We start from the raw sequence: 15,508 nt of genomic DNA on the forward strand, positions 1-15,508 counted from the left end.
GAAGGAAGCTAAAAAATTGTGGCTGGATTAAACTTGTCTCATCCAGAAGCCCTCCACGTTTCTTTGGTGAGAGGAGGCTGTTGCACTCTCTAGCACAGCTTGGCGGCACTCCTTTAAGGAGGTAGCATTGCCAGTGGATGTGCATTCCCACCAGAATAAATTTGAATATCTGCTTATCTTGAATCTGCTCATGAGTCTCTTTCTCTTTTTCTCTCTCTCTGTCATATTTTTATTTTCTTTATCCAAAAAGAAATCCAAATATTGCCTCCGATTTTTTTGTGTCCTGTTGTCACTATAGAGACTCAGGCTCACACATGGGCTCCATACATGGCGTCTCAAATTTGGAATGAAAAATCCTAATACCACTACAAACTCTATCAATCATATACTAACCACTTGCAAAAACTCCCAGCTCAGCAGAAAATATTAATTACTGTAAAATTTCCTTAAAAATTGAATCACTCATGATAAAGTTAAAGTTTTGGTTATGGCAGGACCAAGGAAACCCCCCATAAACAACCGTAACCTAAAATCAAGAATTTGCCAAAAATTCATATACATTTTTTGACCTCATTCATACACGTTTTGTGCGTACGCTCAGAGCATTTCCCAAATTTCCATACATTCACCATGCCTACCATTTTTTGCCCCGCAGGGGGCACCGGGCCTGCATAAACATAGAAAAAAAAAAAAAACTCAGATTGAGGATCTTTAAACCCTCTCAATGACCGGCACATGCCAGTCATCGAGTGGGTCTCAGCCTGCTCGATGGGCACAGTCAGGTCATCGAGTGGGTGCACAACCCACTCAATGACGGGCACACACCAGTCATCAAGAGGGTACACAACCCACTCAATGACCAGCACACAAGTGGGCTGAACCCCACTTGATGACTGGTATGTGCCGTTCATCGAGCGGGTTGTGTGCCAAGGGGGGGGGGGGGGGTTGCAGGGGGGTGCAAAGAAGAGCACTAGGACCTTTTCCCTGTTGACTCGCATAAATTTTAAGTTACTACCCTCCCATCCCCAGGCTTTTTTTTCATACCTTTGTGGTGTGTACATTTGACCAAAAAAAAGGACATTCATACACATTTTGTGTGTACCATTTTTGGTTTTTGCCCAAAAATCCATACATTTTGGTTGCGGTCATTTATGGGGGGCTTCCTGGGTCCTGTTGTCGCTGGAGCAATTTGGTGGTTGGCTTGGCTCTAGTGTGTAACAGGCAAGTTTCACAATCCAAGTGATTTCCCCCAAAGGGTGTAATATATGCAGCCAGCTGATATTATCCTTTTTGATTCATGGTTTAAGCACAACCCTTCAACAATATGTGCACTTCTACAGTGTTTCTTTTGGGAAATCTCTCATCCATCAACTACAAGCAAAATCCACAGCAAAGTTGCTAATGATCTGTTCTCTCAGGTTGAAGTATTGGTACCTCTTCAACAGTCCCCTGGTCTCCATTATCTATCCAATAGACCCACAGTTCTTTCATTCCATTTATGTGTGGCCATCAATTTTGCCAGGTTCATCGCTACCAGTGAGCTAGCTCTGGCAAGAGTTGATGTGCATATAATCATAAACTGCCAATTTGAACATGAAGATGTACATACCACCCTTCAAACACTCAAAGTAGAGGCATGATTTTCTGTTTTGAAACATTATGATCTCAACTTTGGAATCCCCTAAGGTACAAGATCAATGTACCTGGGTGTATTTGAAGCTGTTGTGTCTTTCATGCCAAAGATAATGACAGTGCCTCATGTAGGGCAGAGAAAGCTGTACTCCGTCATGGCCAGTCTACAAACATACCAGAGATGATACTTTTGTCAGAGTGGGGAAGGCTGTCAACCTGGAGGGACTGCCTGTCAGTGTGCTACCGCGTTCCGGCACTTCCCCGCTATCTGATGCAAGTGATGTTTCATCCTCTGAGGATGCCAGTTGCACGATGATCCTGACTCCACCACGCCCTCTTAAAAACATTTTGTGGCGGGGTGCACATCCTCCCAGAAGTAGATAGTGATCCAAACCAAGCTCCCTGCAGAACCATTGTTTTCCACTGAAAGATACTAGACTCACAGGCCGCACAAAACATGCTGCAGATATTCACAGTTTTGCCGTTGTTTTTGTGTATGAGCAGTTCCTTGTGCACGCATCTTACTGGGACCCTCAACCTGCCCGCCCATCCGCATGTTCCTCCATACGAAGCCCGAGCGCCCAGCGCAGGACTAGAGAAGGGCCGGCCGGCCTACGAGCTCCAGCAGCGCAAGTTCCTGCAGGCGCTCCCGCCGCCCCAGATCGCGCCCAGCGGGCCGCAGACCTTTGCGCTCCAGCCCCCCCCCCCCGCCGCCTCTCGGCCTGCCAGAAAGCCGCGCTGGCGACAAGCATCCTCGGCTTGGTGGCGGTCTTTTTTGGGGCCTTCGTGCTCTATGTCGTCAAGTCTTGGGACCAGCGGTATAGCAGGCCCTTGTAGTGACCCCAACGCCTTCTGCACTATGGGTGAGTTGGATAGTCCAGGCAATCAATCAATCCCTATCTAACGCTTCCCTCTGTCTGCTGGTGCCAGGTTTCAGTACATGATCCCGGGGCAGATGAAGACACATACGATCAACTGCAAATACATTTACTTGTTTTGGCTGAACATATTTAGATATGGGATGTGATTGTGTATATAGTCTACTGGTGAATCTATAAGTTGATGGGGCATGTTGAGTTGCGGCTGCGGGGCTGCTATCCGGGGTGTTCCGGATTGTGCAGGGGGTATATAAGGGTGGGTGCTCTGCAGGCGAGTTCCCCGCAAGATGGCCCCCTCCCACCACCAGATCGCGATCAGCCCGAGCCCAGAGCCATACTCGGACTCGGACCAGGCGAGCAGCAGCAGGACGGCGCGCAACGGACGCAACGAGACCCAGCTCAGCCAGGATGTCCAGGCAGCACTCCACTTCAGCAGGGCACGCGCAGGCACTCTGAACTCACCCCCAACCAGCGCCAGCCAGAACCAACAACAGCAACAGCAACAAAGCCAACAGCAACAAAACCAACAGCAACAACAACAACAACAACAACAACAACAGCAACAACAACAACAACATCAGCAACAACAACAACATCAGCAGCAGCAGCTCTGGTCGAACCAGGACCTGCTCACCGGATCACAGCAGCCCCTCTTCATCCCAGTCGACCAGGACGCTCGCTCGCTCAACTCCACCCACGGCTTCATCGACCACCGCCCCCTCCTGCCCCGCTCCTTCCACGAAGCCACGCCCCCCAGACCGATCAGCGACCCCAGCCATGCCCGCCGAGCCAGAGAGGCCGACAGCCCGCCCTTCTCGACGGGATCGATCATCAGCCACCACTCCGCCTCCCCCCGGCCCTCGCCGGCGGAGGAAGACGTCTGCTTCCCCAGCCTGCCCGACGACCGGCCCCTGCTCGCCCCGCGCCACCCCTCCATGGCCTCCCACCAGCCCCCCGAGGCCGGCCAGGGCGCCTCCTCCGCCGGCTTGCTCCCCCACTTCCCCTTCCCGTTCAACTTCCAGGCCCTCGAGGAGTTCGCCCAGGCCGAGCGAGAGACCCTGGCGCTGCTCAAGAGCCGGCGCATCCTGCAGGAGGAGGAGGAGGAGGAGGAGGAGGACCAGCACCAGCCCGGCTTCCGCGACACCCCGCTCGCCCGGCCCGCCAGAGCCGACCCCGACCCCTTCCTGCCCTCGCCCGACGACGAGCTCGACGAGCCGACAACCCCCGCGGCCAGGGACGGCCTGATGCGCCGGAGGAGGATCGGCTTCCTGCCCCACCCCGACCCGGACGACGACCCCCGCCCGCCGCCGCCGCGCAGACTCAGCGAAAGCCTGCGGCCCATCAGCGCCTCCAAGCGCAAGCTGGCCCTCTTCGAGGGCGCCGTCGGCGGGCTCGGCGCCCTCAGCCTCGGCTCCCAGACCGACGGCTCCGCGATCACCGGCCTCTCCAACAACAAGGACCCCCGCAAGCCCCGGCTCCCCTCCTCTGCCCCCCACCATCCCCACCCCCACCCCCACGCCCACCACCACCACCACCACCACCACCACCACCACCACCAGACCGCGGCCGGCCAGGAGGGCAGGGTCCGCTGGGCGAACAACCCCGCCGACAGGCCCTTCCGCTTCTCCTTCTACTCCAACGCCCTCCCCTCCACCATCCATGCCCGCAGTCTGGCCGAGATCCCCGGCGAGGGCCAGAGCTTCGAGGACCTCTTCGTCGGCCACCCCGCCCCCTCCGACACCCCCATCCCCCATCACCAGCAACAGCAGCCCTTCCTCGACATCGACCCCCGTCCCCTCCCCCGCCCCGCCCCCTTCTCCGCCCCCGACGACCCCCTCATCCCCCCCACTGCACCCGCCCACCACGAGACCAAGGCCGCGGGCAAGCAGAGACCCGCCGGCGTCGTCCGGACCGACGAGGACGCCGAGGCGTCCACCTGGTGGCTCGACGTCCTCTCGCCCACCGACGCCGAGATGAAGCTGCTCTCCAAGGTCCGTCCCCCTTTCTTGCCCCTTGTCCCCCCCTCCCCCCACATCCTGATCCCCGGGCTGGCCATCGCAGGTCTTCGGCATCCATCCGCTCACCACTGAGGACATCCAGATGGAGGAGGCCCGCGAAAAGATCGAGCTCTTCCGCAACTACTATCTCGTCTGCTTCCGCTCGTTCGACCAGGACCCCTACTCGCCCACCTACCTCGAGCCGCTCAACATCTACATCATCGTCTTCCGCGAGGGCACGCTCTCCGTAAGTCGCTCCCCGCCCCGTGTGTGCTCTCCGCAGAAACAAAGCACTGACCTGGAGCGAGGGGCCAGTTCCATTTCCGGGCGACGCCGCATGCGCAGAACGTGCGTCGGCGGATCAAGCAGCTCAAAGACTACATCAACGTCACCTCCGACTGGATCTCGTATGCGCTGATCGACGACATCACGGATGCGTTTGGCCCGCTGATCCAGGGGATCGAGTACGAGGTGGACTCGATCGACGAGCTCGTGCTCATCCTCAAAGACGTCGAGCAGTCCGACATGCTCCGGCGGATCGGCACCTGCCGCAAGAAGGTCATGGGCCTCCTCCGCCTCATGGGCAACAAGGCCGACGTCGTCAAGGGCCTCGCCAAGCGCTGCAACGAGAACTGGAGCGTCGCGCCCAAGTCCGACATCGGCCTCTATCTCTCCGACATCCAGGACCATCTCGTGACGATGACCCAGAAGTATAAACCCCCCCCTTTACCCCCGCTTTCTGGTGTTTTGCGCCGCTGACAATGATCGGGCGTGTCTAGCTTGAACCACTACGAGAAGATCCTCTCGCGCTCCCACTCCAACTACCTGGCCCAGATCTCCATCGAGATGACCGGTGCGTGGCTCCCCCCCCCCCCCCCTCCCGCTGTAGAGAGAGAGAGGCTGACCGGAGGGTGTGCGAGGGGACAGATGCGAACAACCAGATCAACGACGTCCTGAGCAAGCTCACCGCCCTCGGCTCCATCCTCGTCCCCATGAACCTCGTCACCGGGCTGTGGGGCATGAACGTCCGTCCCCCCCCCCCCCCCCCTTCTCTCCCGCCGATGCTGATGTCTGTGCGTCCAGGTCCATGTCCCCGGCCAGGACGTCGCCGAGGGGTACGCCTGGTTCATCGCTATCGTCTGCGCTCTCGTGTCCTTCGGCGTCGTCGGCGCTTGGCTCACTCTCCGATACTTCAAGTTCTCAAACCATTGACGCCCTCCCCTTCCCTCTCCTCCCCTCTCCCCTCTCCTATCTCTTCTCTCCTCTCCTATCTCTTCTCTCCTCTCCTATCTCTTCTCTTCTCTCCTATCTCTTCTCCTCTCCTATCTCTTCTCCTATCTCCTCTCCTCTCGTTTCGTCTCCTCTCGTCTTGTCTAGTCTTGTCCGCCCAGTCCTCTTCGTCGTCTTCTCACGCTGTCCCGCTCTGGTGTGGCCTATCTATCCTCGCGTCGGCCGCCGCATGGGGGCCTTTGAAGTGCATATATTTATAGAGAGCCGTTTCTGCTTCTTTTTGGAGAGAGGTGGCCGTGCGAGCGTGGGCGGCGACGTGGTGATGTGGGCGAGTGAGGGCTGCGGCGCGGCGTGGCGGCACGCGGACCCGCACTTCTGCGCGCCCGGCCCGTCCCCGGGGGCCCGCCTCACCCACTCCTGTGCTGTCCCCTCCAGTGCGTTTCGTCTGGCTAGAAACGCTCACTCTCACAGCACCTCCCCGTGTTCTTTCGGACCCGGCCGGAGCCACTCACGTTCTTGGCCGCCGGCCCGGGGTGCGAGAGTTGCCCACCACTCGGGGGAGGAGGGGGGGACCCCCCTCGCTGTCTGTGGGTCGCATCTGCGCGCCGTCGCGCACTCCTTCCCGCGGTCGCACAACCGCGCCACACAGCCTCGCTGGGATCATTCTGGGCGCCGGGCAATCCGGGCACGTCTGCGGCGGTTTCCGTCGCGACGTCGGGGTGGTCAGGCGCACCGTTGGGCTGCTTTGTGGGGAATACGGCGGCACGGATGGTCCGGCGGGGGCCCGCTCAGCTCGGCGGGGCTGCACCGGGCTCCCCTCATGATCAAGCGGCCTCCGTGGGCGCTGTAGCCGCTGGCTGTGCTGTTCAAGCGCTCGTAAACGCAGATAGCCCTGGCAGCGCTCGGATACCGTAGCGGCATGTTTCCGGAAACTCCGCAAGGGGAAGCGGGCGGATCGCGCACCAGTAGTTTGGCGCACCGGCCCAGGGGTGAGGGAGTCGTGGATGGCTTTGCATTCCACGAGGGGCCTTGGCCGGCTGCCCGCATCAGGTTTGTGTTTGCTGTTCAGGGCTGCTTGTGTGGATGGCATGATGATCCCTCTTCATGTGTGTATGCAACTCTTTTTGGTTCATGCTAGGCATGCTTGGAACGGGAAACTCGGGACACTATGGAGACGGGGTGATGGCGACAGAGACACCAATGAAAGACAAAGGGTGACAATCTGGATATATCTATGATCTTCTCGAAATACAGCAAAAAATCCATGTGGATGAACGGCAGTTTGTTTTTAGGTCTTGATGCTTGAAGAGCTAAAATTCAAAAAACATCAGAGAAAAATGACATCAGCTTGCATATCATTAATTTGGAGTGGATGTTTTGGACGAAGCAACTTACTGGCCGTCAGAGTTCTCATCGCCGAGTAAAGATAGCCGCAAAGCACCACACCACAGCGACCAAGATGACAGCACATACCGCCCCGCCAACAGCTGCTACTGCAAGATCCCCCTCCGACGGTTCGAGCAAGTCTGCAGCGTCCGAGGGTTGCGGGGCTGCTCCGGGCGGATAATCTCCGACAAAGAACCTGTTGCGTCCAAGCTGATTGGGCATTTGCCACGGTGCGGGCGCCCAGGGGTTGTTGTGCGGCCCTGGGGCAGCTGCATATGGAGCGGGAGCTGCATATGGAGGGGGCTCTTGGTAAAGCTTGGGAATCCCTTTCGGCCTTGCAGCTAAGGCATGGCTGATCAGAAAGCATCCAAAAACTAGTGTGATTGCCTTCAACATATTTGCAGTTTGGGATGAAGATCTATTGGGTTGGGGTATTATTTTTCGTAGAATGGAGAATTTATATGTTCCTAGATTTCTGGGTGAATCGGTGGTGCTAGGAACGGTGCTTGGAGGCACGGTTTTTGAAGATAGCCCAGGAGATGCAAGGACCTCTCATTCATACTCCCAAGAATCAGTCTCACCAAGTGAATAAGAATTATTGATATTTAACACAGTTCCCTCGGAGGGACTTGCATCAATTTGAGACAATTTTCTTCACTAAAACAGGGACAAAAGTAGTACTTATGCTAGGTATTCTGGTCCTATAAAAATACATCTTGGGGAAAGTTTTCCAATCTGCTCAACAAGTGATTTATGTTGTAAAAGATTATCTTCTGTATTTGGTAAGTGCATGATCAGCAGGGCCGCCTTTAAGTTTTATGTGGAATGTGGTGTTTCAAGTCCTTTGAGGAAGTGATCTTGACTAAGCTGGTGTCAGCCAAAGTGTGAGTGATACACATGATTATACAAAAACACCGCAAGATACAATATGGTCAACAAACAGATTTACTGCATGTCACTCCCAACACAGCACCATGGTCAAGTAGTAATTGAGAATTGAGGCAATGATACATGAAATCATATGCCCAAAGGATGCCACTTTGCACCTGGAATTACCCGGGGCGCGTAACCTGCCCAACCTTCCAATCATATCAGACACCCGCACCGGCACTAACTTAAAACAAGTCACCCACTTCGGAGAGCCCTGGTACAGCCTGGGCTGGCGTGAAGCGCGACCTCCAAAGGAAGGACTTGGGACTAATTTCCACATTTTGGCCTGACAGATTCTGATCTTCCAAATGTTTTTGCAGGCAATTTTGTGCCTTTCAATTTTTGACCCTGTTCCCAAAGGGCCCCAGGCATGCCCTTTGGATCATCAAACTTGTCTCACTCTTCCCTATCTTTTGCCGCTACACATGTTCCTGGAAGTCAAACCATTGTTGCTCCATGACCCTTCAAAGTTATGTATTTTCAAGGTGCCTTGAGCTGTATGTTGTGCAGATTGAACTGACCACGGAAAACAGTATGGTTTCTCAATTCAATCACAGAGGAACCAGGCTCTCCATGCTCTGGGTAAGATGCCTTGGCCACTGTAGCCCCTGCATCCAATCCTCATCATGAGGACATGACCGTTATGATCAAAATCATACTTACTCTATCATCATGCACTAGACCCTGCCCCCCTCCCCCCGGTTGTTGCCCTGCATCTTCTCATAGTTGCCACTCTTGCACTCACAACGCCGAGATTTTCAGCTATCTTGACCCTTCAGGGCTCCAGCAGAGGCTGCCTAGGTTTTTCTGTGTAAAGGTAGAAAGGAAAAAATGGCATAAAAAGCCACAAAATAGAGAATCTGCCGTTGGACCTGGGTGCCACACCCGTTTTACCTGTTGCAGTGAATCTGGACAGCAGAACAGTTGCAGTGGGTTTGTGGAAGGATAAGCTTTGTTGCATAGAAAATAAGAAAAAGGAAAAGAGAAAGAAAGAGAAGAGAAGAAAGAAAAAATTCACCTGGACAGCAGAACACAGATTGTATATTGATGCTTGTTTGGATGGTCTGGGTGCCGCATTACACCAAGAATTTGTCATAGAGGATAAACCTGTTGAGAAAACTGTTCTGTTTATATCTAGACAGATAAAAAACTCATAAAAGAGATATGGAGTCAGTCAAATGGAATGCCTTGCACTGGTGTGGGCCTTAGAAAAACTTCATTACTACTTGGAGGGCTCTAACTTTGTAGTGGTCACTGATTGCACTGCTGTAAGGACCCTCATGAATATGAAAACTCCTAATAGACATATGCTTAGATGGCAAATTTCAATACAACAGTACAGAGGGCATATGACTATAATTCATAAAGCAGGAGCCAAGCATAAGAATGCAGATGGTCTAAGCAGGTGGGCATTGCCAAATAACCCTGATAATCCAGCATATGATCCTGAGGATGAGGACATTTTTCCAATCTTAGGGATACATGCCTGTGACTTAGATAATGCTTCCTATGACTTGGTTCAGAAAAGCTATGACGAGATCAGTGAACCCCTCAAACTAGTTGAAATCATGAGAAATGACAGTAGCCCACCCAAACTGATTGCTAGCTTGCCAGAAAATTTAGCCCAACACTATAAACTGGGGAAATTCACCTTGCTAGATGGTCTTCTTTACTTCAGACATAAACACTCTAGTGTTTTGGTATTAAGTAATAAAGATCAAATCAAAGACATCCTGAAGGAATGCCATGATAATGTCAATTCTGGCCACTTCTCTGAAGAGAGAACATTGGAAAGAATCAAACAAACTGCGTGGTGGATTGACTGGAAGGAACAAGTACATGATTACATCCAATCTTGCAATGCGTGCCAGAAAGGGAACAAGCAGACGGGTAAAAGGTTTGGACTACTCCAGAAAATTGCAGAACCCACGGAGAAATGGGAAATAGTCAACATGGATTTTGTTACAGGACTGCCCCCAGGAGGACCCTATTCTTACAACTCAGTCCTTGTTATTGTAGACAGATTTTCCAAGAGGGCCAGATTCATCCCTAATCATAAAGATGACACGGCTATGGAAGTAGCCATGCTATTTTGGAACAGAATCATGGCTGATGTAGGAATTCCAAAGATCATCATTAGTGACAGAGATCCTAAATTCACTTCAGAATTTTGGAGGAACCTTCACGACATGCTAGGCACTAAACTGGCATTCTCTACAGCTTATCACCCCCAGACGGATGGATTACCATACCAGCTCGCCGGGAGGAGAGTCCCTCTTGGCGAGCTGGTATGGGTATACCAGCTAGTAGAGTCTCTCTCGGCGAGCTGGTATAAATATATACCAGCTCGCCCAGAGGAGAGTCCCTCGAGAGGGAAGTTCCTCCCGGCGAGCTGGTAGGGTATACCAGCTCGCCGGGAGGAACTTCCCTCTCGAGGGACTCTCCTCTGGGCGAGCTGGTATATATTTATACCATCTCGCCGAGAGAGACTCTACTCCTGGCGAGCTGGTATGTGGATACCAGCTCGCCAAGAGGGACTCTCCTCCCGGCGAGCTGGTATGGTGTATACCAGCTAGCCAAGAGGGACTCTCCTCCCGGCGAGCTGGTATGGTGTATACCAGCTCGCCAAGGGGGAAGTTCCTCCCGGCAAGCTGGCAGGGCAACGGTTTGGAAGGCACCTCTCCCAATGAGGGTCCAGCCTCAAACACGCCTCCAAAGCGTTTTGTAGACGACTTGAGCAGGTCATTGATCCTCCTGCCAAATCAAATGGGGCGCGGTGGCATACCCTGTTGGTTGAAGGTCCGAAACGCGAGGCGCTCAACACCGCGTACAGGAACCAGTTTGGGGTTACTTGTATTCTAAATTGACTTCACGCCTGAAACCAATCCCTTCAGGCGCCTGGGGAAGAACTTATATATCAGGCTCCCTGACTTCCTTTTTCCCCGGCGGCGGCTCCAGCTCCACTGTTGCATTTGCGCAGTTTGAGCAGACCCCGTCCTGTCCTCCTCCACCTTTGCACTTGCAATAGGCCCAAGGGGAACAAATTTTTTTTTACTGCCCTGTTGCATTTGCACAGGTTTTTAACCCCCCCTCCGTCAATTAAAATTGTTTTTGACCTGAGGCGGACATTTTCCGCAATTGTGCGCTGAGCATTTTTTTTGCCCCCCTCCTGCCCTTGCAATTGCAACTGGCACAAGGGGGTTGAATCCTGCCCCTTTTCATTCCTGGTTCAGGAATTGGGGGGCAAGTCCAAGGCATTTATGTTCGGGGACTTTAAATTAATTTTCTTGTGGTATTAAGTGTAATATGCTGATACCTGAGAAAATTGGAGGTTGGACGCAAGTGCCAATTTTCCATTTACAGGGGGCTAAATTTTAAGCCCCTTTTCAGAAAATTGCAGGGGAAACCCTTGATCCCAATTACCATGAAAGTGTGGATTTAATATACTTAGATTCTTGTTGACTTGGTAAAATTGATGTTTGGGAGGTAACTCATTCTATCTCCTGGAACATCTTTAAAAACCCTGCTTGCAAAAGCAATTCATAGCACCACTAATCCTCCCATAAATCTAGTAACAATCAACCAACATAAATTTTTCATTCTTGCAAAAATAATACAAAAATTACTATATCAATTCTCCTACGAACCTAAAATTATGTTAAAGACATTCACAATTTTATTCCGATGCTTTTTGTTCAGCCAGTATTGCTTAGCCATCCGTCCTAATGGTGTTTCCAACTTTCATGAACAATACCCTTACTTTGGAGCTGCACCAGGACCTTACGGCGCCTGGGAACCCCCAAATTGGCAGAGAAGTCCCTCGAGAGGGAAGTTCCTCCCGGCGAGCTGGTATGGGTATACCAGCTCGCCGGGAGGAACTTCCCTCTCGCCGACCTGGTATACACATACCCGCTGTTCGATTGCGAAGAGGTTGGCTTATATAAACAGGTCAGTCTGTTCGCCTGATGCTACATAGATTAACAGCATTTCTGATCTCGTTTTTATTTATTTTTCTCTGCAGCATATGTAGCCAACAGATGACTTCTCTGACAACTCCCGACTCAGCCGAAGGCAGCCCCCGGCCAGCAGCAATCATTGGCCTACCGCGGACGGTGAGCCAATTGCTGGAGATGATTGTGAATCTTTTTGCACTGCTGGTGGCCGAGCTCGGCCAGCTGAGGCAGAACATCCGGGCACTCTTCGGCTCGGACCACCAACAACTCAACTCAATCGCGAGCTGCTTCCTCCCCTCGCCTCAGCAGGGCAAGCATCTCCGGCCTCTCATCGCCCAGGGGTCCGCACCCTCCGCCGCCGCCAGTCAACTCCAAACGGCCCATTTTGCCCAGCCACATCCTCAACGACACCAGCCCTAGCCAGCCACAACTCATCATCTTCATCCCTGTCCAGAGCCGGCCTTAATCCTACCCACCCAAGGCCGGGTCGCCGAGATTGCTGAGCTCATCCACGTCTCCTCCCTGCTCCACGACGACGTCATCAACAAGGCCGAGAGCTGCAGGGGCGAGCCGTCCGTCCCGCTTGAGTTGGGTAGCCAACTCTCTGTCCTCGCCGGCAACTTACTGCTCACAAGATCATTCCTCTCCCTCTCCAGACCGGCTAAGTTCTAATTCATCGTGCTCATCTGTGGTATTATCTCCAACGTTATCTGGAGCAAGCTCCTCCAATCCACTCCATCCTCAACCTCCCACACCCTCCCCCAACATCATCACTTCAGCATATCTCTACCACTCATTATATTTCTCCATAAACTTAGCTTTCCTCAAGCATGTCATCCAGTATATATTTCCATCAATAGACAGTGTGGAATCTACACTTGCTAAAGCAGCATGATGAATAGATTTGCAAGACTCAATTGTGGTCTCAGATCAATGTATCCCAATCAAGGCATGTATATAAAATGCTTAGTCACTAAAAATTTAATTATGTTTTATTGTTAACCTGATCATAGAAAATTTCAGGAGTTTTTGTAATTTAATTTTTAATAACTGGCCAGGCCACCTGTTATGTTGCTGACAATGATTTCAGGGACTAATTTGTGAAATCACACTCCCTAAAAACAAAGCAAAATTAATGGATTCATAATTCAAATTGAGAAACTGTTGATCACATTTCAATTCATAGATCAGTCTTCCCTACCCAAAGAGTTGACAATTGCTGGTCCTGACTACATTCCTGTAAAGCCTCCTCCTCCTTTGGGGTTCACCAGGAGTCACACATGTACACTAGCATTTCACAAGCTGGTAGCTAGCCTGGTTTTCTTTCCTCCCTGGCTCAGCAGAGAACTGACCTCCTTTTCTCTGAGCCAGGTAAGCTCTTCTCCCTCTTTCTTTATTTCTTTCTCTTGTCTTTCCCTCTCTCTCTCTTCCTCTGGAGAGAACTGACCTCCTTCTCTCTGAGCCAGCCAGTCAGCCCGTACTCAAACACCACTGTGTTAGGTTGTAGACTTTCATTAGGCTCTACAGCCCGCTCCCAGTATACTTACATAACCCCACTGAAAATTTTCTGATTGTCAATTGTAGATAATTAAAGTTTATCTATTGTCAATTTTTTTGCACCACATATGAATCAACCTGGAATATGAACATCTCAAAGCCTTATGTACAGTCAGAATTCAAAAAGATGAACACATATCACTGTAAGAAAAATTCAAGAAACTGCTGCCAGTTGACATGCAATATTACAAAGGTGCCTTTGTATTATTGCATGTCAACTGACAGCAGTTTCTTGAGTTTTTTTCACAGTGTGCATGTGATGAAATACTGCCACATAGTACAAAAGTTGAGCTGGGAACCTGTGCTCTGCAGCGGTGCAGCCGCCTTGTCCTCTAGTTATTAATATTGAACACAGTTCCATCAGTGACTTGCATCAAGTTGGAAAATATTGCTCACTGTAACAGCAACAAAACTAGTATTCATGGGTATTACTTTCCTAAAAAGCATACTGGTGATGTTTTTAAATCTGCTAAAATACAAGTGATTTATTTCATTAAAAGTCATATTCTGTAATGGTAAGCACCCAAGAAGTTCCCACTTTAAGTTTGATGCTTCAAAAGTGATCAAAGTTGAAATCAGAAAATTTTCTTTACATGAAATCATAAAATCATAAAACTTTCAAATGATGATTTTAGGTGTACCATTTTAGAAATGTTGCTCTAATTTGAGTGTTTGGGTGTACATATTTTTTTCAGCTTAGAATTTTATGATTTTATGGTGTTATGATTTTATGAAAGTCAACTTTGAACACCCGCCAGTGATCCAAGTATATCAAAGCTTCAGGTTTTTAGAAAAAAAATTCAAGGGTTCCCCCTACAATTAAGCAAATCACAAAAAAAAAATCAAAGGTTCCCCCATTTACAAAAAAAAGCAATCACAGGGCCACATTCATCCTACAATTCCAGCAATACACAAAAAAAAAGCAGGCCATACAACCAAAATGACCAAAAAAAAATTGTCCCGCACCCAGCCACCCAGCGCAGCAAGCTGACACACCGTGGCCCAACACCCATCCCTGTCTAGCAGGGTTAAAAAGCGTTGGGAAGAAGACCCCCAGCCCTAAAGCACAGGGGGGTCCCCAAATATCACTTGCCGGACTGCGCAAATGCAACAGCGGACAAGGGTGAGACAACCCCTGGACTGGAATTACAGCCCGTGAGTTGCTTGGGGATTCAACATCCAACACTGGCCGCTTTTTATAGACCTCCCCTCCTCACCCACAGAATGACAAACACACCACTAAGCACACCTACCCCCCCACCCCATCTATAAAAACAAACCAGCCCACCCAGGCAAAGACACAACCATTATTGTGGTTCCTACCCACAAGCAGCGCCGCTGCCTTTGCCACGCCACCTCAACGCCTTTGCCTCAAGAGGACTACCAACACCTTCTGACCTGCCTCTTCTAGACACCTGGCTCTGGCCCAGCAGCGCGATGATAAACAGGCCCCCGACTCTGCTGATTGCTCCCCTGCTGGCCTCGATACCCTGAGTTGCTCCACCCTCGAGTCTGTTGTTCGGCCAAATACCGCCACCAACCCTTGAAAGGGTCAGTACCGCATGGGCCTCGATCTTTCTGGCTATGAAAATGTCCGCTGTCTCTCTCCCTCTCTCTCTCCTGTTTGTGCACAGCAGCAATATGGTCTGACAATCTGCATTTCTCCTTCTCCAGCAGCAGGCCCAGGGGTCGACCGCAAGCCAGCCAGACAAGTTTGATATATTCAGCTTGATGTTGTCTTCAAGCAATCCAAACCAGGAAGGCAAGTTCAAGTACGGGTTCCAGGCCTCTTGGTTCACCTCGGCTTTGAGCTCCTCCGACAAGCTCGCCCCTGCAGCAGCAGCAGCACACCTTCTTCCCCCTGGAGTTTCCCTTGCTTGTTGACTGCATCACGCCCCCCGACATCCTCAGTGCGATGGTTCAAACTTTGAGATCTGGGAGAAGG

The 15,508-nt window shown here is 51.5% G+C and overlaps 4 protein-coding genes across 4 annotated transcripts; 2 read left to right on the top strand and 2 right to left on the bottom strand.

The window, feature by feature from the left end:
• Positions 1-2,128: 2,128 nt before the first annotated feature.
• PtA15_17A73 (uncharacterized protein) lies at positions 2,129-2,576 on the top strand (the record flags this gene model as incomplete). The annotated part of the gene is made up of 2 exons (XM_053164578.1): positions 2,129-2,495; positions 2,563-2,576. The coding sequence occupies 2 exons, from the start codon at positions 2,129-2,131 to the stop codon at positions 2,574-2,576; spliced, it is 381 nt and encodes a 126-aa protein (XP_053028147.1).
• Positions 2,577-2,797: 221 nt separating this feature from the next.
• Positions 2,798-5,719, top strand: PtA15_17A74 (uncharacterized protein; the record flags this gene model as incomplete). Its single annotated transcript, XM_053164579.1, has 10 exons — positions 2,798-2,920; positions 3,134-3,571; positions 3,632-3,756; positions 3,829-3,984; positions 4,123-4,501; positions 4,572-4,754; positions 4,823-5,217; positions 5,287-5,360; positions 5,435-5,532; positions 5,591-5,719. 10 exons carry the CDS (start codon positions 2,798-2,800, stop codon positions 5,717-5,719), a joined length of 2,100 nt encoding a protein of 699 aa, XP_053028148.1.
• Positions 5,720-6,186: 467 nt separating this feature from the next.
• PtA15_17A75 (uncharacterized protein) lies at positions 6,187-6,827 on the bottom strand (the record flags this gene model as incomplete). The annotated part of the gene is made up of 2 exons (XM_053164580.1): positions 6,187-6,480; positions 6,546-6,827. 2 exons carry the CDS (start codon positions 6,825-6,827, stop codon positions 6,187-6,189), a joined length of 576 nt encoding a protein of 191 aa, XP_053028149.1.
• A 320-nt stretch (positions 6,828-7,147) lies between these two features.
• Positions 7,148-7,519, bottom strand: PtA15_17A76 (uncharacterized protein; the record flags this gene model as incomplete). Its single annotated transcript, XM_053164581.1, has 1 exon — positions 7,148-7,519. One exon carries the CDS (start codon positions 7,517-7,519, stop codon positions 7,148-7,150), a length of 372 nt encoding a protein of 123 aa, XP_053028150.1.
• Positions 7,520-15,508: the final 7,989 nt, after the last annotated feature.

This window comes from Puccinia triticina, chromosome 17A (assembly GCF_026914185.1).
Source record: "Puccinia triticina chromosome 17A, complete sequence".
NCBI classification, from domain to species: domain Eukaryota; kingdom Fungi; phylum Basidiomycota; class Pucciniomycetes; order Pucciniales; family Pucciniaceae; genus Puccinia; species Puccinia triticina.